This window comes from Pseudonaja textilis, chromosome 3 (genome assembly GCF_049901715.1).
Source record: "Pseudonaja textilis isolate UNSWEBS1 chromosome 3, rPseTex1.2, whole genome shotgun sequence".
NCBI lineage: Eukaryota > Metazoa > Chordata > Lepidosauria > Squamata > Elapidae > Pseudonaja > Pseudonaja textilis.
In genome coordinates this window covers 35,195,015-35,222,211 of record NC_141992.1, presented here as the reverse complement: position 1 = coordinate 35,222,211, position 27,197 = coordinate 35,195,015, and the positions used below count along the sequence as shown (strand labels likewise).

The 27,197-nt window shown below is 39.2% G+C and overlaps 1 protein-coding gene across 4 annotated transcripts in view; it reads left to right on the top strand.

Annotated features, from left to right (window-relative positions):
• The window catches only part of LGR6 (leucine rich repeat containing G protein-coupled receptor 6), a 143,995-nt gene that overhangs the window by 72,520 nt on the left and 44,278 nt on the right, over nucleotides 1–27,197 (top strand). For all 4 annotated transcript variants that reach the window (XM_087929253.1, XM_087929252.1, XM_026712966.2 and 1 more), the window contains exon 5: nucleotides 22,260–22,475. In XM_087929253.1, the coding sequence (XP_087785379.1) occupies nucleotides 22,260–22,475 (216 nt within the window). The remainder of the gene's footprint in view (nucleotides 1–22,259; nucleotides 22,476–27,197) is intronic.

The window sequence follows — 27,197 nt, the reverse complement described above, 5'->3', positions numbered from 1 at the left end:
AAAAGAGATGATTTGAGCTTACTTCCACAAACATGGGCTCTGGATAGCATCCAAGTAAATGAAGCATTTGCTTTCTCTCTCAACAGTGAGCTACAATGTGTTGGCTGAATTTGAATCTTTAATATTTGTAGTGGGAGAAGATGGCTTAATTTTATCTGTCAATGTGAATCTGTATATGGAAAGGAAAATGACTCACAGCCAGCACTCAAAAAACCTATGGGTGGTATTCATCCGTGCTTCCACTTCATCTGCCATTGTAGCAGGCATCCTGTGGTGTTGCCAGCTGCAGTGGTTGTGGAGTGGGTTTAAAATCCATATGGAAATACCAGCATAGTTATGCTTAGCTTTGGGAAGACAAAAATAAAGATAAAACTACATACTATGTGTATTAAAATTACTTGCAGTGGGAGAAAAAAGAGGGGTTTAATTTTTCCTTACAAAGAAATGGATTGTCCTGATTTTGTTGTTGTTGTTGAACTGCACTAGCAATATTATCCCTTTAAGTAAAAAACAGTGCACCCTTACCTAGATTGAGAATCTCTTGACAAGCCTCTTTCCTGGTTTCTTCAGTAGAACAATCGGGTGTCAAATACAGTAGTCCTCGACTTACAACAATTCTTTAGTGACCATTCAAAGTTACAGTGGCACTGAAAAAAAGTGACTTTTTTCACACTAATGACCATTGCAGCATCCCAGGGGTCACGTGATCCAAAATTCAGACAATGAATTCATCCTAATTCGTATTTATGATGATTGCAGTGTCCTAAGATCATGTGATCACCTTTTGTGACCTTCTGACAAGCAAAGTCAATGGGGAAGCCAGGTTCACTTAACAACCATTTCATCAACTTAACAACTTCACTTCACAAGTAGGGGAAGAAAGGTTGTAAAATGGGACAACCTTCACTTAGCAAATGTCTCACTTAGCAACAGAAATGTTGAATTCAACTGTGGTTGAGGAATATCTGTACAAAGTCTGGCTGAAGCAAATGACTGCAAATGACAATTTACTATTTAGTGCAAATGACATTGGAACTCCATGTCCCTTTTTGTGAGATCTGTGCACTCTTGCACTCTTTGAATAAAAAATAGGTTTTACTTTGAATTTTCTCTTGTATGTTATGTCAGAAATGGGGAAGAAAAAATATCAATAAACATAATTTTTATAATCCTTCTTCATAACATCTGGAGACAAAAACATGCAATATCATAATTAGCTTCAGATGGTATATCTGGCCTGTCTGGCTTGACCTGTGAACTCATGGAGACCTACTTTGGGGTATCTCTGGACAATGACAGTTCTCTCTGCCATCACTTAAACGATTCAAGCCACCATGCTAAGGAATACCATTGCCAAAATTACAGTCGCTGCAGCTACTAATGTTGCATGCTCTTGCATTTTCATCCCTAGTAGACATTTGGAGGCAAAGTGGAGGCAATTTTAATAGAAACCAACCTCAGATCTATTTCACTTGATAAAAATGAACCAGATATTCCTCTTTCTTTGTTGTACTCTGACATAAAGTAAGAACTACTGCCTTCTTGAGCTTCCCTCAATGGTGATAATTTTCTTCCTAAAGCCAGATTTAATAAGGGTGGGGGGAATTCTTTTTAGAGTATTCCCAGCCCTTATTAAGCCCCATTAGACCAGTGCTTATTAGGATAAATTAGGTTTGATGTGAAAGAGATGAAAAGTTGTTGAGTAAATGGTTTTCCTCTTAGCAGACTGCTTTGTGAATTAAGGCATATCTCAAGCCAAGCTGATTTCCTCAGATTTCATGGGGGCTGCCAAATAGCTTTTTGTTCAGAATTGGTCTTATGCCAAATATCTGTCTGTTATTTCTATCTCTTCCTCTTGAGGATTGTCATCCTTTGGGGAAGGGAATCAAATCTGAATTAAAGACTTTTCTTATTTTAGTATTTGTGAGTTCCACAACTCTCTCACACACATACAGCTTATCTATCTCCAACATGGAACTTTCATATATCATATATCACTATAGAGCGGCTTTCAAAAATTATATGTCCAATCCCATTTACCAGGGTTCTGACTTTTTTACTTTCCTGAAGTCAAGACCCTGGCATGTAATTTCATAGAATACTTTCCAAAAATCAGGAATTACACCAGAAAGCATTCCACAGTAGGTGCTAGAATGGAAATTACAACCACAAATTGAGTGCAGGGCAGGCTGAACGTATTGTCCTTATAGCATGATTCCATGATATTTGTATGACTATAATTTGGAGGAAGAAAACACCTCAAAAAAATATTTTGATACCATTATTATGCTCAGTGTAAGAGTTATCAAACAATAAAACTTTTTACAGCCCTGTTACCCCTGTTTTCCTGTTAATTTTGGGTAGAATTGGGGCAATCGGATGGAAAATAAAGGAGGAGGAGCAGTCTTTCTGGATTCCGGATTAATAAGATTTATTAAGACAAAGCTCAAGGTGATCCCACAAGAATTCCAATGGGTACATGCAGCAGGCTTTCAAGTATGAGTGTTTTATAAATTGGCAATTCAAAACTGTTCCTTTTTTTTTTTTGCTTGCTTGCTTTCTTCCACCCTTTTTTGAGAAGATCTCATCTTTTCAGAGAATGTTGGCTACCCCGGCCTGCACCTGGGCATTGTTTACACACCTGCTACTGGCCTTCTTATCAGGGTAAGGATCTACACTAACATTCAGAAGACCAGCAATAAAGCAATCAAATCTGCTACACATTTGAGGCATGACAATTGCACACAATTTGTCCACAATCCAAGGTTACAATTTACATATTTTAGCCTGGACGTACAACATATAACAAATTAGATTGTCTAGATTCAAAATAGGGCAACTGTAATAGATTTGTGATTAAGAATATAATGTAAAAGAAGCACTTTGTACATAGCAAAGTACATTTAAAGTGCAATGATTTTAAAAGTATTATAGTATGTGCTGAAGAGTTTGGTTTTTTAGAATAGCATGTTAATATTTGATTAAAATCACAAAGAATCCACTAGCATGTTAAATATATTATATTTTTGTGCCAGAAATTTTATGCTCTAATACATTTTTTAGTGACTCACAAAATCAACTGGAGTCATCCAATTGTCATTGTGTCAATATAAAATTAATGAAGACAGGTTCTATATTGTTTCAATAATGACTTGTGGCACTAGAAATACTACAAATCAATGAGAAAAGGGCCAGTGAGGTGCCACAAATATTTTTCACTGCAACAAACTAAGGAGGTCATATGCCTGAAAAATTACCAGTTGTTAGCTATATATATTCTCTTAATATTTCTTTGGCTTTATGTCAGAACAGCTCACCAGCCTCAAGACTGTTTTGAGACAGTCACTTCTTGCTCCATTGTTGCAGACATATCCTCATATCGGCCTGTTTCAGTTGTGAGAGTACTGATGGTCATGGACATTTCTTCATCAAATATGGAGAAAAACACAACATGCTGGCAGTTGTGGCTTATTAAAAACAAAATTAAAAAGTCCTATAGGGCACCTAGAATTAGTATACTTCAAGCAATTCTATCACTACTAATATACCTATCTCAATAACAGATGAGATTATAAGCTTTATGCTGCATCTTAGCATCCAGAATTTAATAGCTATGCTGGCTTGGTGTTATAGAACTACTGAGGTCCAATATATTAGGAGGACACCAGGTTTGAAAGTTCATTTTGGATGCAATAGTGCTCTTTAGCAATAATACAACTCTCTTCTGAAGACACCTGTGGCAAAACTGTGAAAAATGTAGCAACAGCCTCCTGCTACTTCAGTGTCATCTAAGGTGAGAAAGACTGGAAATTGCTCAAAGTCAATAAAACGGAATAGAGATGGGATGGAGTGCCATAGACAAACTTTTACTTTCCACTTTCTATTTTCTTATATATTTCATATATTATGTTGTGGCTTCGATTCCCAATCCTGTGCTCTTAGAGGAGGAGGACTCGGAAGATGAGGGGGAGGAACTGGGGATCCCTTCCTCCCCAGGACCTTCTTCTCTGGCAATGCCTTCTTCCCTGATGGTGCCTCAGGTTTCATCGGGCAACTGAGAGGAACAGCCTGGGATTAATCAGGAGGAAGGCATATCGGAGCAACCCCTGACAGGGAGTCAAGAGGAAGAATGTTGGCTTGATCCTAAGCAGTGTCGTAGGGAGAAACGTGAGCAGCAACGTAGGAGACATGGGAGGGTCAGAGAGTGAGCTGAGTCATTGAGCCACACCCCACAGGGGATAAAAGTGGGTGTGTTGTCAGCTGGAACTTTGTACGGGACAAAGTTTAATCTTACTTCAAGTTTTTCATTGTGAATGATTCTTGTGGTCTGCCTTGTAATTCTCTGTGAGTAGCTTTTTACTTGTTATCAATTCGGACTTGGCAGACAGAGCGTGTTGGAATGCCAAGGACATTATCAGTTCCAAAGAATTAACTCTGTGAAGTCCGAGTCAGCTTGCCTGCCTGTGTTTGTGTGAGTTTGTACTCTTTCATCTTTTGAGAAAGAAGAAAGGTAAGACAGAACATATTACATGTTAGATAAGATCCTTTATTTACTGCAGGATCAACTTGTGATTCCCTGGCAGAGCATCTGTCTATCAGCAGTTTTCTAGGCGTGGTAACAACACACTACGAATACCCTGTGAGAGTCGTGTGTCAGGCTAATTAACAACTTTGTGGTTACAAGTTCTTACTTAAAGCAGATGTGTGCATTGCCGGTTATTCTGCCAGCTTAAGATCAAGCCAAAGATTTTCAAAGCAAACAGGTGCTATAAGTTATAATTATGGTATTTTCAGTAAGAATGAGAAAAATAAGAGAGCTGATTGGATTAAAAGATCAGACAAACTCCTGGGGGTTATCTTTCAAATTAAAATAAAAGAAAGTAACTTGAATTTTCTGAAGCATCTCCTAGAATGTCAATTTTCTTGAAACAACACTATTATTTTACACCGCAAAAAAATTAGCATTTAAATACGTAATCTGAAAATACACTGAGGATACACTGGTGTAAGCCCTTTTATTATACATGTCTCTAATGTAATCTCTGTTTTTTAAAAAATAACACAAACACTACTATTTATTCATATTTCTTAATGGCTCACCTATTTTCAGATCCTTTTTTCCCATGGAGTTTTGAGTAAAGAAGGGCAAATGCTAGCTGAACTTTGATGTTAGTTGAGGAAAAAAAATCAAAGGCAGCAGAGAAGAATGCCCAAATCTTTTCCCAGTGGAATCTGTGGCAAAATTATTTTACATTCCCTCTTGTAGCAGAAGATTCCTTAGTAGCAAAAATTATAAAGTCCCGGAAGGAAACTGGTATCAAAGGACAACTGCATCAAGATGAAATCCAAGTGGGGATCCAGTCTTAATTTGAAGACATTAATTACTTTATAGTCTGAGCATTATCTGACTATCTAAATTCAGAGCTGAAAAAGGTACTGTTGCCTAGATTATTTCATCTTATATTCATGGTCAAGGTTTTTTTTTTCAGTAGCTAGAAAAAAAGATCATTTATCCAAATGGGAACAAAGTAACCATCCTAAAGATTAATTATGGTGAAAGGTTTCTCACAGGGCTATCTATTTCTTAAACTGGTAAAAGAGACTATACAATCATCATATCAGCTAGCATACTATGATTTTATACACAATGTATTTGCAGTATGTATGCATGCTTTCTGCCAAAAAGCTCCACATTTTACTGAGAAACATTTGAAATAGACTGACATATAACTTGTTCTTCTTGACTAAACTTTTGGATTACACACCTGCAATATGTATGTATATGTGTATATATGTATGTATGTATGTATGTATGTGTGTGTATATATATATATATATATATATATATATATATATATATATATATATATGGATATTTGGTTGTTCGGGTTTTCTCCAGTAAGATTCGAGTATCTAGGCAGCGTTTTGATGAAGTCTCATTCATCATCATCAGGCCTCTGTCTTCAGCTCTTGCTTCTCAGAGTGATCACTCTGAGAAGCAAGAGCTGAAGACAGAGGCCTGATGATGATGAATGAGACTTCATCAAACATTGCCTAGATACTTCGAATCTTACGCGGGAGAAAACCCAACAACCAAAGATCCACATACAAATACCACGAGAACCTCAGAAAATATATATATATATATATATATATATATATATATATATATATATATATATATATATATATATTTTTCTATATCACTTTTCTTCATTCCCAAAAGATGAAAGAATACAAACTCACACAAACACAGGCAGACAAGCTGGCTCAGACTTCACAGAGTTAATTCTTTGGAACTGATAATATCCTTGGCATTCCAACAGCCTCTGCCTGCCAAGTCCGAACTGATAACAAATAAAAATCTACTCACAGAAAATTACAAGGTAGTCCACAAAAATCATTCACAAAGAAAATCTGAAGTAAGATTAAACTTTGTCCCATACAAAATTCCAGCCGAAAACACACCCACGTTTATCCACTGTGGGGTGTGGCTCAATGACTAAGCCCACTCTCTGACCCTCCCACGCCTTCTACGTTGCTGCTCACATCTCTCCCTACAACGCTGCTTAAGATCAAGCCAACACTCTTCCTCTTTACTCCCTGTCAGGGGCTGCTCCGATATGCCTTCCTCCTGATTAATCTCAGGCTGTTCCTCTCGGTTGTCTGATGAAACCTGAGGCATTATTAGGGAGGAAGGCATTGCCAGAGAGGAAGGTCCTGGGGAGGAAGGCATTCCCAGTCCCTCCTCCTCATGTTCCAGGTCTTCTTCCTCTGACAGCATACGCTCAGGAATCGGGGCCACAACTCTATCCTCCACCTCAAGGCCCTTCCCCCGAGTCTGACGGTCAGGAAGTGGTCGCAAGGGGAAATGGTCATGGAACATCTGTATAAGGTCCGGGGTGTGGATCGTGGAAGCATTCACCCAGGAGAGGGCCTCTGGCCCGTCCCCCTCCCTCTCAATCAAATACTGGAACTGCCCTTTCAGTCAGCAGGAATCCCTAATGCTGGCCACCTTGCCTTCTACTGCACCATCTTCCCCAGGCACAGGTGGTGGATCAACAGCTGTGGGACATCGGAGATAAAATGAAGGGGCGTCAGGGACCAAAAGGGAACGGTGGAAGACTGGATGAATTCACATGGCGCACGGTAGAGTCAGTCGATAGGCTATGGGCTTGATGACTGCCTCGATGGGAAATGGGCCGATGAACCGATGGTCCAGCTTCTTTATCGGGCGGTCAACCTGAAGATGTTTTGTGGATAACCACACATGGTCTCCTACAGCTAGCGGAGGCATTGCCCATCCAGAGTGAACTGCAAACCGCTTGTAATCTTCCTTGGCCTGTATCAATTGCTGCCGAACTAACTGCTGAAGTGAGTGAAGTTCTGAAAGGAATTCCCAGGTCTCGGTAACAGGGGAATCTAATAGTGTCAAAAGGAAGAACCGCAGATGGTACCCCACATTAGCATAAAATGGTGTCATTTGGGTGGAAGTGTGCTGGGAGTTGTTGAATGCAAATTCTGCCAGAGGGAGATAATCAGCCCAGTTGTTCTGCCGTTGGTTTACAAAACAACGCAAGTATTGCTTGAGAATGCCAATGATCTTCTCCGTCCCCCCATCAGTCTCTGGATGGTGCACCGACAACAAGCACACCTGCACCTGTAACGCAGTCATCAGGCTTTTCCAAAATTGGGCTGTAAATTGTCAGAAATTATCCTGTCTGGCAGACCATGGAGATGAAAAACATGCTACAAGAACAAAAGGGCAGTTGTACAGGCCGTTGGCAATTTATGACACGGAATGAAGTGGACATGTCGACCACCACCAGCACAGTTGTAAATCCAGAGGACGGTGGTAAATGAGTCGAGAAGTTCATGGATATGGCTCCCCATGGTCTTCCTGGAGTCAGCAGAGGTTGGAGGAGACCAGGAGGTGCACCCATCGCAGTTTTTGCTCCCTTGCACGGTACACAGGATGTGACATAGGCATGGACATCATGCTGTACTTGAGACCACCAAAAAGTCCGCATTACAAGATGGAGAGTCTTAAAAAACCCAAAATGGCTGGCTTCAGGGTTGTCTTGACACTGAATCATAATAAGGGCTTGAAGTGGCCCCGTGGGAACATACAACTGGCCCCAATGCTTGAGTAAACCCTCCTCCAAAGTCCATAGGGATTCGGGTCCAATCTCCCCCATCCTCTGCTGTGACCAAGCAACTAGGCGCTGTGCCTCTTGCACGTCCGCAAGTCCACCGGTTCTTGGACTACGGCCAAGGATTCTGTTGGCAGCACCATCCATGGAGAAAGGGGGTTCTTGGGGCAAAGGTACTTGGGTTTGTGGGACAGGGCATCTGCCCTCCGATTGTGACCACTGGGGATATAGGTCACAGAAAAGTTGAACTGGGCAAAAAACAAGGACCACCGGATCTGCCACTGGTTCAACTTTCGTGCTGTTGACAAATGTTCTAAATTCCGATGGTCCGTCCGGACCTCTACCTTGTGTCGGGCCCCCTCGAGACGATGATGCCAAGCCTCAAATGCAGCCTTGATAGCCAGCAACTCTTTTTCCCAGATGGTGTAATTGCGTTCGGAAGGAGTGAGTTTCCGGGAATAATAAGCGCAGGGAAAAAGAGTGGCGCTTTCCACCAGGGCTTGCAACAACACCGCCCCAATAGCCACATTGGACGCATCCATCTCCACCACAAAAGGACGATGCAGATCAGGGTGCCTCAGGACGGGTTCTGCGATGAAAGCATTCTTGAGGGCCTCAAAAGCCTGTTGCTGTGGGGGGGGGGCACTGGAATGGGACCTTCTTTCGAAGGAGCTTGGTTATTGGACCCATCAGCTTGGCAAAACCTGGGATGAAGGTCCAGTAATAGTTAGCAAACCCCAATAGGTATTGAACATCCTTCACGCCACGAGAGGGTTCCCAACTACATAAGGCCTCCACCTTATGCGGGTCCATGGCGATGCCTTTGAGAGAGATGATGTGCCCAAAGAACTCAATGGAAGTCTGGAAGAAGAAACATTTCTCCAGCTTCACATAAAGTTGGTGCTCCCGAAGGCCTTGCAAGACCAGACAAACGTGTTGAAGGTGGCAGTCCCTGGACCTGGAATAGATCAGAATATTGTTTAGGTACACCACCACGAACCGATCTAACATATCCCGAAACACATTATTCATCAGGTGCTGGAAGACTGCGGGGTGTTGGTCAACCCAAACGGCATCACAGTTTACTCAAAATGGCCGTATCGGTTGCCAAATGCCATCTTCCATTCGTCCCCCTCTCGCATCCACACCAGGTTGTAGGCCCCTCGAAGATCGAGCTTGGTGAAGATAGTGGCCTCCCGCAACCTCTCCAACAACTCCGGAATGAACAGCAAGGGGTAGCTATTATGCACCGTGATGGCATTTAGCTAGCGGTAATTACAGCACAAGTGTAAGTCTCCCGTCGTCTTCTTGAAAAGAAGGACTGGGGCTGAGAGAGGGGACAACGAAGGCTGGGTGAACTCTCGGGCCAAGTTTTTGTCCAAAAAGTCCCGTAGTGCAGCCAGCTCGGGCTCGGACATGGAGTACAAACGTCCCTTTGGCAGTGGTACATTGTGCAGAAGGTCTAGTGGGCAATCATAGGGCCAATGCGGGGGTAACCGGTCCGCCTCCTTCTCACTGAACAATCCATGAAATCCGTCAGTTCAGGAGGTATGGAGACGGCAGAGGTGGTGATGTCCTGGCCAGCAAAGGTGTGGCGGAAGTGGTCCATGCACTGCAGACTTGGAAAAGAAATGACGTTCCGCGACCATGCCACCTGAGGATCATGAATCCTAAGCCAAGCCATGCCAAGGGCTAATAGGAAATGGAGGTCCGCGGTGACATAAAAGCGGATCACCTCCTCATGTTCTCCAATGACTAGGCTCAAAGGCTGGGTGGCGAATTTAATGGGTCCTGCAATAAGTTCCTGACCATCAATAGTCTCGACCCTCATTGGAGGTTCCACCGGAACCAAGGGGACATCAAAATGGGATGCAAAGGCCTGGTCCATAAAGTTAGTTGTGGCCCTTGAGTCCACCAGTGCATTTGCTGGAATCCCTTCCAACTGGGTAGCTAAGAAAACCCGAGTGTCCAAAATCAGATGCCGAGGGGGCCCAGAGTCAACCTCCGCTAATTGAGGTGGGTATTTGATATGTGCCCAGCCTAGGATTTCCCTTAGGTCGGGCCTGCCCCATTTCCCAACTGGTCATGCCGAGATTCAGGCACAGGCTTGAGCGACCCACCTCACTTTAGTGGACAAAAATTAGCGAAATGTCCTGCCCCCCCCCATACACACAATACAAGCACAAACCCCCTTGGCGTCTCTGCATTCTCTCCTGGGTCGTCAGGCGAGGTCTGACTGCTCCTAACTCCATTGGTTCCTTGGCCATTGCCACGACACGTTGGGTGACCCAGGGCGTTGTTAGCACAGGGCGCTGTGGTACAGATGCAGATGGCTGCTCCTGGACGGTACGACGGTTCTTTCACCGTTGGAGACGTGCATCGATGCACAAGCATTGCATGACTAGAGTGTCGAGGGTCGGGGCTGGTTCCACTTGAACTAACTCATCCTGCAGCTCATCTGACAGGCCATCCTGGAAGGCGTCCATTAACGCTACGTCATTCCAGTTGGAGTCCAGGCACAAAAGCCAAAATTCAGAAATAAACTATTGCAGGGGGCGCTTCCCTTGGTGAAGGTCCTTAAGACGCCTGGCTGCCATCTGCACTCGTCTGGGGTCTTCATACATGTGGTGCATGTGCTGCCAAAAACCCTGGTAATCAGTTAATAATGGGCTGTTCTTGAGCAACAAAGGTGTGGCCCATCTGGCAGCCGAGCCAGAAAGGAGGCTTATCACAAACCCCACCTGAGCCCGGTCATCTGGGAAATCCTCTGGCCTCAAAGCCATAAATAACTGGCATTGTTCCATAAAAGCCGGGAACATCTCAGGCTGCCCAGAAAACTTATCTGCACAGTCACTGAGCATTTCCGATGGGGAGGGGGAGGAGGAGCTGCATGAGCCTGCAGAAAAGCAAGTTGGGCTGTTAATTGAGCCACTTGCTGTTGTAGAGTTTGATTTTCATCTTGCAGCTGTTGTTGAAACTGCTGTTGGTGGTCCATCTTAGGCAAAAGATGGTTTAAGTCTGGTATGGGACAAAGATGTTCTGTCTCACCTTTCCTCTTTCCCAAAATATGAAAGAGTACAAACTCAGAGTACACCAACAAAGGCAGGCAAGCTGGCTCAGACTTCACAGAGTTAATTCTTTGGAATTGATAATATTCTTGGCATTCCCACATGCCCTGCCTGCCAAGTCCGAACTTATAAAGTTTTACTCACAGAAAATCACAAGGCAGTCCACAAAAATAGTCATTCACAAAGAAAATCTGAAGTAAGGTTAAACTTTGTCCCGTACAAAGTTCCAGCCGAAAACACACCCACTTTTATCCCCTGTGGGTGTGGCTCAATGACTCAGCTCACTCTCTGACCCTCCCATGCCTCCTACATTGCTGCTCACGTTTCTCCCTACAACGCTGCTTAGGATCGAGCCAACACTCTTCCTCTTTACTCTCTGTCAGGGGCTGCTCTGATATGTTTTCCTCCTGATTAATCTCAGGCTGTTCCTCTCGGTTGTCTGATGGAACCTGAGGCATTATCAGGGAGGAAGGTCCTGGGAAGGAAGGCATTCCCAGTCCCTCCTCCTCATGTTCCAGGTCTTCTTCCTCTGACAGCATAGGCTCGGGAATCGGGGCCACAACACATACATATCGTAAAATAATTTTATCTTTGGGGTTTCTAAGGATGGCTGCTATTTTTCTGTTTGTTTTGAAGGCAGAAAAATAGCAGCCATCCTTAGAAACCCCAAAGATAAAATTGACCTGGAAAATCAAGGCATATATGAAGTCCCCTGTGCATCATGCCCTGCCACATACATTGGACAGACCAATAGAAGAATAAATACCTGCCTGGATGAACACAAAAATGCAGTAAAAAAGCTGGAACATACTTCCTCACTAGTCCAACACATGAAAGCCACAGGTCATAGCATCAACTTCAATGGCACCAAAACCCTAGCCACTATAAAAAAACCCAGGCACAGAATTATCAGAGAAGCCATAGAGATTGAAAAAGGACCTGAAAGCATGAATAGAAGAGATGATTCCACCAGACTGTCAATTATTTGGAAGCCTGCACTCAAAAACAAAAAAATCTCCACACCACAAGCCAGGCAAACACCTGGGCACAAACAGATCCCCCCCTGATACCTCCAGCTCAAACACACCCCAACCCCAAACACACCCCAACCAGGCACCCAGATGAAACCTAGCTTCCTAATAAATGATAGCCGTCCATTTACTTGGAGCCAAGACGCACTAAAAGCCTCCAATAGAGGAAACACAATGTTGCCAGCCAATCAAGATAAAAAAATGCTACAAAACAGACAAGATATTAAAAACACCAATCAAGCAGAACACAGCAAACTCCAAGACCAATAAACACAGACCAAGACTCCCAACCAATTAGGATGAAGAAAAAACCATTCTAACACAGCAGTAGGCTAGCACCAAATTTAAAACAGAAACGACTGTGAAAGCCTGACTCACAGACGAACACAATACAGAAACCTGATGATGGCAGATGAGATTCTGCCGAAATGTTGCTACAACTTTAAAAGCACAACTATAATGACGTGGTAAAATACCCGAACAAAGCTGAATACCGTATGTATGTATGTATGTATGTATGTATGTATGTATGTATGGTTGTTTAGCTATTGCAAAAAAGTTCTATCTGGATGATGTATCTGAAAGATTGTCTTACTGTTGAAAATAATGCTTTCAATCACAGTTTTCTATATAGTACAGCAAATGCATATTTTTGCCATGTGTTAGTCTAAGGCTTTTTCTTTTCTCTTTGCATGCAGGTAGTCTTACAAAGGTTATAAATCCTGTATTTTCTTTCATTGCAATGTTTCTAAATACTAATCTGGCACAATCCATGGAAACTTTATTAACTTCATTTGTCATGATTTGTGACCAAAGGAGCATCTTTAACATTTAAATATATTTTTATAACTTAAAATGATCCAGCTTCTAGTCTACTCTCAGCAAGAGAAGCTTACTGTGTGACCAAACTTGTTGTTTTCTTTCTGTTCAATTTAACATGCAGTGTTCCTGTTGCTCAGTGCTGTGTATCCTATTTTAAACTCCTGGATGAAAAACAGGTTATAAATATAAATAAATAATTATTTAGCTTTTATTTTGCTTTGTGTGGCAGAGATGGCCCATTATAACTTTAACTATTAATAGGATTTATTCATTGCTGTGATTATTTACCTGGCATAGCTGATCTTTCCATTTTTTTCTAATGCTTTTTTAATACTTAGGTCATGCTATTCCCTACCTTTGGTATCTTATACAGAGTGCTTTATAGTATTGTTAAAACAAAATTAACTATACGTAATCCCTTTTAAACTACAGTTCTAACACACCATGAGCTTCCACAAAAACTTGTCTATTCTGAGGGAACATGAGATACAGTGCACCATCATTGTCACAGACTGATTAACAGAACACTACCATTTTATTTCCAGGTATATACACAGATGGAACAACCATTTTATTTCCAGGTGTATACATGGATGGAACAACACTTTTTCTTTTGTCTGAACATAGTTCTGTGTTTTTTCCAGGCACACTTTCCTTTTTCACCCCTTTTGTGTAAATCACTTTCCCAACCTGTTTCGTGAGCTGCTGTTTCTTAAAAAGTTCTGCACTTATATATGTTGGCCAAATTGGTTGGAATTTCTGAAAACAGTCCAGATATCAAATATTAGTCCAAATACATCTTGAAGACACCAGTTTTAGAGAAAGCTAGTATGCTTAATCATTTTGTTTCTTTAACCATTCAGTCATGTCCAACTCTTATTTTATAGGCAAATGCTCTCATGCAATCCTGTCAAAGAAAGCTTCTTTCAGTTATTGGATTTTCCTCTTTGTATCAGTTTTGATGTTATCAAGCCAGCGTGTTCTTTGCTTGCCCTTCTTCTTCTTCTACTAGCCATTCCTAGCATCATTGACTTCTCCAATGAATTTGCACACATGACATGGCCAAAGTAAATCAGAAGTAGTTTACTGATTTTGGTTTCTAGTAATGTGTTTTATATGATCTGAATTGCATAAACCAGACATATCACTAAGTGTTTCATTATAGTTTGTTGAATAAGCCACACATTATTTGGTTAATACATCTGCACATGATTTCCAGATTAACAAACTTGGGTCATGCTACATACTAAACCAAAACTGAACAAATCATATTACTATGTTGGATAATGTATTTTTTTTTAAATTAAAAATAAACTTCATTAAAGATTAAAAAGAAAAATTTGTACAATACATAGTATACAATCTTTCATTACAAATGAAATCAATATACAATTACATAACAAATAAACATAAAAATAAACGTATATGTTTCTAATCAATTAAGACGTGTGATCTTTTATTGAAAACAATTTTACTAATATTCAGTTCCTGTTTTTGGTAAATGCGCTTAATCTAACCACTTCATTTTTCAAATTCTTATCTTTTAATTCCCTGGTTTTTTATCCTTAATCCACTTGTATCATTTTTTCCAAGCTGTACTATGTCCTGAGTCTTCCTTATCCCTATGTTTTTGTGTAAGTAGGTCCATTTCAGTGCTGTCAAGAACTTTCTCAATAATCAAATTATTTGTTGGCATTTGGTTACCCTTCCAGCATTGTGCCAATGCAATTCTTGCTGCCGTAATTATAATTATAATTATAATTATAAATATTTCATTTCTTTTGCATAGTCCCCTTTTAACATTCCCAACAAAAATATTTCAGCCTTAAATTCTAGTTGGATATTTGTAATTTCTTTTATCCAAATTCTAATTTTTGGGTTGGATAATGTATTAATAAGTCTTCCACTCTCATGCACATAGAAACATTGCTGAATATATGTTTTCTGTGAAATATTTCTTTTGATTTAAAACTATAGTGCTGTAGTAGTCCCATGTTTTTCCTCAGATGTTTTGTATTATTGAATTGAAAAGCAGAAGATATTAAAGAGCTGCAGAATATAACAAAATAAGAATAGAAAATTGCTTCTTTCCTTTTTCTCATTGTTCTTATGCTTCCTAACAAGACTTAAGTAGCAAGCGAAGATGTAGTTAGAAGAGATCATGAGGAAGATGATGAGGAACAAGATCAGCTGATCAATGTATATTACAAAACACTGATTTAAAATTATGAAAAACTAATGAATGGTTCAGGTAAATATCCTTCACCTCTGTTTCTGCACCATATGTAAAACAAAGTATTGATTGACACTTTCTCTGCATTATCCTCCTCCTCCTTGTCTGTAGAAGAAATACTTTGGAAACAGATGGAAATAGAGTAATGGCCTCTTAAGTTATTTTTAAATCCATGAATAGGACAATTATCATTATCATTATTAATATTAGTATTGAAGATTAAAATACAAGAAGTGACTCCTTGGAAGTTGCAGGGCAAGGGCTTTGATGTTGACAGAAAAACCTTTCCTACCAGACAGGCTGTTATAAGCATATATATTCTGATGAGTGATGGAAGGAAGGAAAAGAATCACTTTGGAATTAACATAGCCTGAGAGCATGTTTCTGCTTTCATAGACCACCTTTGATCTGCTTGAAATGTGACAGCTCATTGTAAGGGCAATATTGCTTCATATAAATTATGTTTGATAGAATGTGTTTTTGCCCTTTAAAAGAAACCTATCGAGCATAAAAAAAGAAGCAGAAGAAAGGATTGGGGTAATTTAAGATGAACCTATAATTTATTACATGGGACTCATTTTGTGCAAAGTTATGTTAAGTTTTGTTAATGTAATTTATGAACTATAAGCCTTTCTTGGAGCACAGGGAAAGCATGTTTTCTGCTTCATTGAAAAAAATTGTGAGTTGCCAAAAACAAATAAATCAGCCATAAGCCCAAAGGTTATGTAATAAGTAAGAAACTGGACTTGACTGAAAGGTTTTGGGGGAAAAACTGACCCACAATTCTAAATGTTTAGGGGGGACCCATTATTTATTTTGTTTTTTAAGAGAAAACATTACTACATCCTCTCCATTTTTTTCTATTGGTTGGATGGAGATATGCAGTATACATACAACTGGAATATGTGTAGCAGAAATCTTGATCAGGTTCCAGCTGATCCTAACTAACCATATTTGACTAAATAAATCAAATTATATTACCATTAACCATCCAAATTAGCTGGGTTTGTACAACACAGAGACACAAATTAGTCACCAACGTTGAACCTTGCAAGTTTGACAAACCTAGCTGATGTTTCAGGTGTTGAGTATTTACCAGTGTACAGAGTCACTGGCAGTTGGGCATCATATAAATATAATAAATAAATAAATAAATCCTGACTTCCACAGGTAATATAGTATTTTTCTGATATTCTGTTGTGTGTTACATAATTTGTAACTCCAAAAATTGCAGTAACAACAAGCACTTAACTTAAATATTACATATTTATGTAATTATTATTTATGTAATTAAAGATCCATTGTACAGCATATATCATCTCTATCCCATTAAATGATGCCCATGTAATCTAATGATATTTTGCAATTATAATAATGGGTGTCTTGAAACAGAAAAAAGCTGCTCTAGTAATCAATCATAAATTAAATCTTCTAAAAATTACATTACCTGTTAAAATAGAGCAGAATTAATGTTATGGAAAATTGTTTCTTCAAAACATCTGTTACCATGAACTGCTGTAGTCTCTACTGTAGTAGACAAAAAGGACCCAAATTAGGAATGATTTGGGACAGTACCACTCTAAAGTGAAATCAGATATGTAGGCTATCATGCTAAATATCTCCCTTTCCCCTTTAAAAAAATATATTGTTAAACCCAGGTAGTATATTTGCAACAGAATCAGCATTTTGTCCCTTAGGGCAAATAACTTCATAACACAGGGGACCAAGAAGAGAGAAGAAATACAGTAACCAGTTTCCTTCAGTTAGCTGCAGATAGAAAATATGAGTATCCGGCTGGGCGTTAGAGGTAAAATCAACATTTTCCCCATTGTAAAAAATATTTAATAGGACTATGCATCATTTCATAAATATGAAGCATACCACCCTGATACATAATATTATAATGTTGGAAATGACTAATTTATTCAGCTTTTTGAACTATATTGACAATTCAAATAATCAGGGATTTGGCTCATATTTTTTCTGCCTTCTTTAACAGAATTTTTTTTTGACAAGCAGGAAACAGAAGCCACTACTTCCTCAAATACCCCCAGATGGAGCACAAATGACAACTATTGACAGCTACAGTTTTCTCTTATCATTTGCTAGAACAATGTTTTATCTAGAATATTGCATGAATATAAAATAGCGGCTACCATAAAAACTGGCAGTTAGAATGGCCAGAACAGAAACAACATAGATCCCTTTAGGGTGGGACCTTCCAATTTCAGTGAATGAATAAATTGGTTCAAAGTGATCAGATGATACAACATAAGAATTTTCCATTAATGTATTTTACTGAACTCTACACTGTGGTCTTCTCTCATTCTAAGCAAACGTCTTTGTTGTAATCATCCTATGGCAACCATTGTCAGTCTTCCTGCTGCACTGATACATCTACTGTATTTAACATCTGGGACCTATCAGCCTGCTGCAAAGGCACAACCACTATATGGAACATCTGGTACTAATCACCGATCTTCACTGTTCTTTGGCTTCTTATTAAGGGAAATTTAACAAGTCATGTACATATTTAAGTGACGGAGTTCAAGGTCATATATCTCCCTAATCGAGGTCAATAAGAAGCACATTTGAGACTTCATCATGCTGTTCATATTTATCTGCATATACCCACATATTGTTGTGTGCTCAAGGACCTACAGGTCTTCCTTCCATAATCTGATGCCCTTTGAACATTGAACCATCGCTCCTAAAATTCACCCACCGCTAGATAACAAAATGAAATTGATGGCAACCTGGAAGCTCTGAAGATAGAGAACAAGTTAAATGTGGTTGGGTTTTGTATGAAGAAGGTATTGTTTAAATTCTGTAGTGTCATAATTTATTTTTTCCGTATTTACTTATCTTGCTTTTTAAGCTAAAAAGCATGTATACCATGAAAGAAACCAGGAATAAACTACTTATTAGAAGCAGAAAATCATATCATTTCAAAGACACAAATTTATATTCAGTAGTACTGATGCCTAAACATGTAAACATCAGTACTTAGACATAACATTAAACCATAGTTTTAACACAAAGGTTTTAGCAGGTTTTGCTCCCTTTCTCTTTACTTCACTGCTTGGGCTACAAGCTTTAAACTGCAATGAATGTCGGTAATAGTTTAATAGGTCAGATTCATACATTTTCATTTAAGTTGACTTGGGTCCAGTAGCCATAGTGAGCAGTCTGTCCAGCTTTAGCTACTGTGACAAGTTGCTGTTGATCCCTAAATGCATTGCCTAGCCACAGTAAGCTCAAGACTTCTGTGCATAAATCCCACAGTCTTATCTCAGTTCCTTTATGTGGCCTTAAACCTCCCACCGCAGAGTTAATGCTTTTTATACAAGCCAACTCATTAACTGTGGCATGATCTGAGGAACTCAGTAGCAGAAAAAAACTAAACTTCTATCTGGAAATGGAGCAAGCTGGCACTGGCCTACTCTGTCTCTTAATCTTCTCAATTATCCTAGGTAGAAACCAGAATAGAAAGTGCTTAAGAAGCCATAATCACACCATGCAGAAAGAGGAGAATGTATGGTTGCTTTTTTGTTTTGTTTAATGATATAATTAGTAGCTTCTTGGTGCCAAGGAAGTAGGGTTTTTTATATTCCATAAGAGATGCTGGATTTGCAAGACCTCATAATTTGGGAGTTTAGACTCTCCTAGATATTTTTAGGACAGTGGGCAAGCAGCAAGGACATCAAGCTGTTTTTGGTTCTGGAAGCAAGGTTGCAGGTTATTTAAGTCTGATGGTATTATTGTTTACACTCTTTATTTCCTTTGTAGTAAAGGCTTCGGGCAGCTTTTCAGGATCAGTTTCCTGGAAAAACAGAAGGCTGAAAAACTGTGCTGAATTCTGCAATAACTATTTAATTACAAATACTAAGACTAAATAGGCAGTAAGATAATAGAAACATCCAGGTGTAAAGCTTGTTTTTAAAAAGTATTTTAAAATTATTTCAAAATTTCAGGCTTAATTTTCCATCCAATCACTAAAACATTGGATTATTTTTTCTAGTTGGCAAACTGTTCATATAACATAGTAACCCTTGGTTTGCTTAATGAATTCTTACAATTGGCTAAGGTTACACCTATTAAATCAAAATCAAACAAACCACATTATTGCTTACTGCATCTACTTTTCTTACTTCCTAGATATGGGGACCAACTTCCAGAATTCTCATAAATATGCCAAGTGGAATTTTGGGAAATAAAGTCTCCATATGACTGGTTTAGTGTGACCATAAACCTGGTCTCCAACAAAGCAAAGCAGTTTTAATCTTTCTCCCCACCCCCCAACTTCAGGTTGATCATCCAAATATTTTAATCTTCTGCTTTGATTGTTATTAGTTGAAGTCAAACCACAACAAAAATATTTTGAAGACTAAAAGGCAGCAGATGTATTACTATTAGCTCCTAAATGTGCTGGGTTTATCAAATCAGAATTTGACCTGATGGCGTGTAATATAGATTATGTGTCACCAAGTTGGGGTTGACTCTTAGCAACCACATAAATAGATTTTCTCTCTGACAATCTGTCCCTAACCTGGGCTTTCAGATCTTCCAATAGGTACTCATTGCTACTATAACTGAATCCATCTACCTTGCTGCTGGTCATCTTCTCCTTTTCACCATTCCCACCACTAGATCCTTCTACAGAGAACTAATCCTCACATAATGTATTCAAAATAGGATAATTTGAGCCAGGTCATTGCCTTTAGTGAGATTCTGGGTTGCTTACCATCCGGGTTTGATGATCCACTGGTTCATGGCTGTCCATTATATTCTCAGGAACTTTCTGCAATATCCCATTCCGAAAGAATCAATACTGTGCTCTTCTTTTCATTCAGAAAAGAAATCTTCAAAATCACTCAGACACATCAACACACATTTTCTAATGTGCCATTGCTATATAAAGTTGCCCTGAACCAAGACTTAGGCACTTTGGCTAGCCAGTTTGATATTTGAATGTGGGTTCTACACAGGAGAAAATAGATTCTGCTTAGATACTAAAAGTGAATTACAGTCTTTTCAGTGCAAATATTTCATCTTAATCTGGACTGCATATAGATTATTGCAGAATTGTTCTACTTAACTTGTAGTAGTCAATTGGAAATAAGTCAACCGTGTAATGTGATTTTTATGGGTTATTGCACCAAACCGGGTTTCTTTGGTTAGAAGTAGCATAATTTCTTTTAAGTTTGTTTTGTGAATAAATAAATACAGTATAAATTTTCACAGCCACCATCCCTAAAGGAATATTGAGAATACTTGTACCAATGTAATTGCCTCCTTAATGAGTTCTTTTCCTGGGATCATAGGCAGGAGATGGGGTTTATTATTCTGTGACTCTTATTTTATTTATTTGGAGGACTAGTTGTTTATAAGTGATTATAACTTTAAAAATAACATTATTTAAACAGATAATATGTTATATAAGTTGTTCATGTTTACTTTATATATATATATGTTTTTTTAAGTTTTTGCAGGTATTTATATGTATGATATTCAGCTTTGTTCAGGTATTTTCCCATGTCATTATAGTTGTGCTTTTAAAGTTGGAGCGATGTTTCGGCAGAATCTCATATGCCATCATCAGGCTTCTGTATTGTGTTCATCTGTGAGTCAGGCTTTCACAGCTGTTTCTGTTTTAAATTTGGTGCTAGCCTACTGCTGTACCAGAATGTTTTTTTCTTCATCCTGATTGGTTGGGAGTCTTGGTCTGTGTTTATTGGTCTTGGAGTTTGCTGTATTCTGCTTGATTGGTGTTTCTAATATCTTCTGTCTGTTTTATAGCATTTTTTTTTCTTGATTGGCTGGCAACATTGTGTTTCCTCCAATATATGAAAGCCACAGGTCATAGCATCAACTTCAATGGCACCAAAACCCTAGCCACTATAAAAAACCCCAGCCACAGAATTATCAGAGAAGCCATAGAGATTGAAAAAAGACCTGAAAGCATGAATAGAAGAGATGACTCCACTAGACTGTCAATTATCTGGAAGCCTGTACTCACAAATAAAAATATCTCCACACCACAAGGCAAGCAAACAGCTGGGCACAAACAGACCCCCCCAATACCTCCAGCTCAAACACACCCCAACCAGGCACCCAGATGAAACCTAGCTTCCTAATAAATGATAGCTGTCTGTTTACTTGGAGCCAAGCTACACTAAAAGCCTCCAGTACAAGAAACACAATGTTGCCAGCCAATCAAGATTAAAAAAATGCTATAAAACAGACAGAAGATATTAGAAACACCAATCAAGCAGAACACAGCAAACTCCAAGACCAATAAACACAGACCAAGACTCCCAACCAATCAGGATGAAGAAAAAACCATTCTGGCACAGCGGTAGGCTAGCACCAAATTTAAAACAGAAATGACTGTGAAAGCCTGACTCACAGACGAACACAATACACAAGCCTGATGATGGCAGATGAGATTCTGCCGAAACGTTGCTACAACTTTAAAAGCATAACTATAATGACGTGGGAAAATACCCGAACAAAGCTGAATACCATACATACATACATACATACATACATCCATACTAGTTTCTTCTCTTCTCTCCATCAATTACCTCTTTATTTTATTACTATCTTCAATCTCTTTTTAGTCTTTTTGTCCTATTATTATTGCAAGAAAATGCCCAGATCAGCTTTATTTATTGTAGTCGAATTTACATAATAGATAATACCATCATGGTTATCACCATTAGAAAATTTTAAAAAGTAATCAAAAGAAATTATATGCCATCCCATTTCTGAGGCCTAATCCCATCATCCTATTTTCTATCAAATGATGCTATTCAATGTTTAGTACATGGTCTCTTGAAGCTCTGAGCAAAATATTCCTTCTGAGGTGGCTTGTTCAAGTTTTTAACTAACAGAACATAAAAACATATCTCTCTTTGTATCTGATTTGCTATCCGCTTTTTCCTTGTAGACGCCTAGATGCCAATCTGATCTCTGTTGTACCTGAAAAGAGCTTTGAAGGGTTGCCTGCCTTACGTCATCTCTGGCTAGATGATAATGCCCTGACAGAGATCCCTGTCAAAGCACTCAATAATCTGCCAGCTCTACAAGCAATGACATTGGCACTCAACCAAATCTGGCACATTCCTGACTATGCCTTCCAGAACCTCACTAGCCTTGTGGTATTGTAAGTATTTCCTTTTTCTTCCATTTATTCTTTGTAGTTTTATTTGTTTATCAGTCAGTTGGTATACCACATCATCTACTGAAATAACTCTAGACAGTTTACTTAACAATGACTTAAGAAGGCCACAGAAGCTAGTAAATTCTCCACAGCATCATGTTTTCCCACCTTTTCTGCCAACATCCCTGAGATCCCTCCATTCCATTTCTATATCTTCCTGTGAGCTCTCTTTTATTGTCTGCCCATGTTGGGTGTCCTTGTTTTCCCACTTTTAGTACAGTATCATAATAGGTCTCCTTCTCTTTTTAAAAAAATGATGAATTTGCAACAGGCATTTTAGAATGGGATTTCAGAAAAGCTATTACTGTCAACTCATAAAACATTTCTATGCTTGTTTTAGAGTTGCCATGAACAGAAGGGAGGGGGAGAGAAATTTGAAAGAGCAGTGCAGCAGTTTGCAACCGAAAGTGCATTCCATTCTTATCTTGCAAAGATTATATCTAAGCTACCAGAATTTCTGCCACGCAAATCTCTAATTGGAGAATGTGATTGATGGCTATTAATGTGCTTTGTTGGAAAATATTAATTATAATACACCCAGTGAGGTGGGGGGAAACCAGGGTCAAGGGCGACAGTGAATTACGTGTCTCAGAATTAGCTTCATACAGATCATGCTAACATGTTTGCTCCTAATAAATTCTTTGAAGTTTTTTAAGCTTGGCTCGAGGCTCATGATTTAATTAGAGCAACTGCTGGAGTCTTGACAGCAAGCCAATTCTGTTGTTTCTATGGATCTCCAAAATCACTATTTCCAACAAAGACTACAGAATTCCATAGTGAATCACTAGAATGTAGAAACAATGTGTTTCCTTTGTTTTCATCACAGTAGTAACAAAATAATGGCATTAACTACTGTATATGGAGAGAAAAAAGAAAACAGCTCTCAGGACATGCATCTAAAAATGAGAAGAACCTGCTGTCCACTTCTGGCTTCTGTAAATCTTGTAGCAACCCAAATCCCCTTAACCTCAAGACATTGAAAAGAGAAGAAAATCAATAAACTCAATCGACTTGACATTTTGAATGAGGATCATCTTCCATCAAAAAGAAAACAGTATGTGGCAGAATACTATAAATTTTGTATGTAGAATACTATAAAACTGAAATTTCAAATTCAGTTGAAAGGAAGAGGCAACCCCATTAAGCCAGTATTCCCCTTACAGTACTACTAGGGTTCTATAACTTACTGCAGGGACTTGTTCAAGCAGGCTCTAAGAATTGGACATGATTGACCAGAAGGAGAAAAAAAGGGTGCCAAAGACCAGAAGGTGAGAGAAAAAGTGAGGAAAGAATTCCTGAAGTCTTTGCAGAGTGCTGGAATTTCTAGCTGAAAACCAATTTCAGGGCAGGCTTTCTTATATGGTAAGTGAGCTAGAGATAAATTGATACAGCGGCTACAAAAGAATGATATCATGGGATGACAAGCTTGGGAGTTGATCTGAGAAAAATGCATATGCTTAAGTACAGTAAAGACAACACCTATTTAATAATCCATGTCATTACAGTGGCAAGAATGGTGTTTGCCCAAAAATGGAAGGCTAGAGAAATCCCTAGTGAAGATGAGGTGATAGATAAAATCTTGAAATTCACTGAAATGGATAGGCTGACTTTGGAACTGAAAGATAAGGATGAGTCAGAACACTATATAATATGGAATAAATTCTATTACTGGAGGTAACTGAAAGGGAGTTCGCTAAATGAAAGCGGAATAAAGGATCTGTAGGAGGGATGTGAGAGATTAAAGACTTAACTGAAATGTAATGAAAGGAATTAAAATGTATAAAGACCAATGTAAGACCTATATAAGATATAGAGCATACAATACAAGATGTAATGACAAAAATTGATGTCAAAGAAGTCCACCATGTTCAATGTTTTTAAATAATGTATTTAATAAAATTTATTTTAAAAAAGAAAAGAAAAATGCATATGCTTTGGGTAGAAATACCTTCTGCGATCCCAGTGGAAATCTGTCAACTTAGCAAAGTAATATCTGTCTTCTCCTACCCATGCATGTATGTACAGATAGAATGAGCTTCGGAGAAAAGCTGGTGATGAGCTTCTTATCACCATAAATTTATATACTACCCTAATCAGAAAGTTACTGAAATAGCCATTTTTGAAAAGAGACCAAAGAACAGCTGCAGAGATGTTCTACGAAATATGTCATTTACAGCTTGATTAATCCTTCTGGATGTCCCTCATCTGCATTTCATTGCTGAGGATATGGTCTTTCCAGGTGCAGTAACATGCTTTCCTGCTCTGCACACCTTGGTCCAGAGGGAGCTACATGCCTGTTCATCCACTGATACTGGAAAGAGACAACTTCAAAATATACACTTTCCAATCTGGAACAAGTTAGAGGCATAAATTGTGCTAATAAATTATATTCCCATTCAGGGAATGTATACCAGTTCCATCTGTTCCTTTCCGTAGGACTGTAACAGCAACACAAGCTATTTTCTAAACCAGGGAACTCTTACATAGGCCAGCTCGTAAGAGAAGGTAGCAGAATCAACTTTCATTATTCCATGTATGACATGTGCAGCTTTCTGCAGATTGAAATTTTGTACATTCTCACTTTAAAGGAAGGTTGTATTTAGCTGTATTGTTTGAAAAACATATGGAAACCCATTAAAGCATTTAAAATCTATCTGAAGATGAAAAGGATGCAAAATATCTCAGAATTGTCATAGAAAACTATGAATTCTGAGAAGTTTTTGAAAAGAACAAAATGTCCCAGCAGAAGTAAGCTTAAAAATAATTAATGAGAAAGTCAGTGCCTGGTCTGATGAACAAGTAACGGACAATTAATTTTGAACAGTTAAGATACTCTCTTGTTTATTGTTTAAGTTCAGGAATAGTAGACATTACTATAATAAAAAGGCTGGCTATTTTCATTTCAAATGAAACAGGATCCCAAATAAGATTCCATGCTCTTTTTGTCTGTAATTGGGCTCTCATCCATGAAAAACAAAGATTTTTAAATGGTACTAAATAGTCATTTCTTTCCTTAATTTGATGATTTTCTTACTTATTTAGAAGATCTAAATGGGGAAGGGAGCAAATGGTACTTTCCCAAACTGCACAGTGATGTCCATAGCCAGATGCTTTGCTCCTGGGAACAATCACTACAGCAACCTGGTGATTGGAGGGAAGGTGACAGAAGCTGGGAATTGCATTCTACAACAATTGCAGGGCATTGAGTTAGAATTATGTAATAAAAGGGGAATAGGTAAGATATCTAATATCTGTTGCTCTCGAAACAAAGGAAAATGGGAAGAAATAGATTTGTATGAAGCCAGAGAATAATATCAGGACTGAATCAGAAGTAGCAAGCTTAATCAGAAACAGGTTGTTTGCTGTTTAGGAAATTATATGATTCCAGGTCTTCTGGGAAACCCAGTGAAGAATACAAATTGATTGGACTGTAACTGATGTGAACCTCTTATTTTATGATATGTATGTGTTGTGGCCCTGATTCCCGAGCCTATGCTGTCAGAGGAAGAAGACCTGGAAGATGAGGAGGAGGAACTGGGAATGCCTTCCTCCCCAGGACCTTCCTCTCTGGCAATGCCTTCCTCCCCAGGACCTTCCTCCCTGATAATGCCTCAGGTTCCATCAGACAACCGAGAGGAACAGCCTGAGATTAATCAGGAGGAAAACATATCAGAGCAGCCCCTGACAGAGAGTAAAGAGGAAGAGTGTTGGCTCAATCCTAAGCAGCGTCGTAGGGAGAAACGTGAGCAGCAATGTAGGAGGCATGGGAGGGTCAGAGAGTGAGCTGAGTCATTGAGCCACACCCACAGGGGATAAAAGTGGGTGTGTTTTCGGCTGGAACTTTGTACGGGACAAAGTTTAACCTTACTTCAGATTTTCTTTGTGAATGACTATTTTTGTGGACTGCCTTGTGATTTTCTGTGAGTAAAACTTTATAAGTTCGGACTTGGCAGGCAGGGCATGTGGGAATGCCAAGAATATTATCAATTCCAAAGAATTAACTCTGTGAAGTCCGAGCTAGCTTGCCTGCCTGTATTGGTGTGAGTTGGTGTGTACTGTTTCATATTTTGGGAAACAGGAAAGGCGAGACAGAACATGTATGAATGTGTGAGTTTAAACAACATATAATAGAAATGCATTAAGGCTTCAATGTCTTCCTCCAAAGGAAACAGAGCCCTAGGTAAATCCTGACATCCCTAAAATTTCTTATAACTTGAAAGAGAATTTGTAATGGAATACTGGTGAGCCTATAAGGTGAAGAGTGGAAACCCCCAATTTCCTCTTCCAAATATCCTTTAAATTTTCATATACATGCTATCATGTATTTTCCATGGGGAGCTGCTCCCTTAACCCAAGCCTGTCTGTATTTGTGTCAGAAAAACCCACAAACTTAATTGAAGGGTGCTTCTGGATTGAAAGGATTTGCCAGTGACAATACTATTGAGAAAGGCATAAGTGTTGTACCCTATACTAGTGATCGCCAACCAGTGGGCTGTGGCCCGCTGGTGGTCCGTGAAAATTTTTTGGTGGTCCACAGAGAAATGTCACCCCCCCCCAGAGAACCCCCAAAGCCAATTAATCCAGGCTGCAGGGGAACACAAGGCTGCACTGCCCACATGGCCCGCGGGAACCCTCCCTGCCCACGCCTTACCTGGCAAACTTACC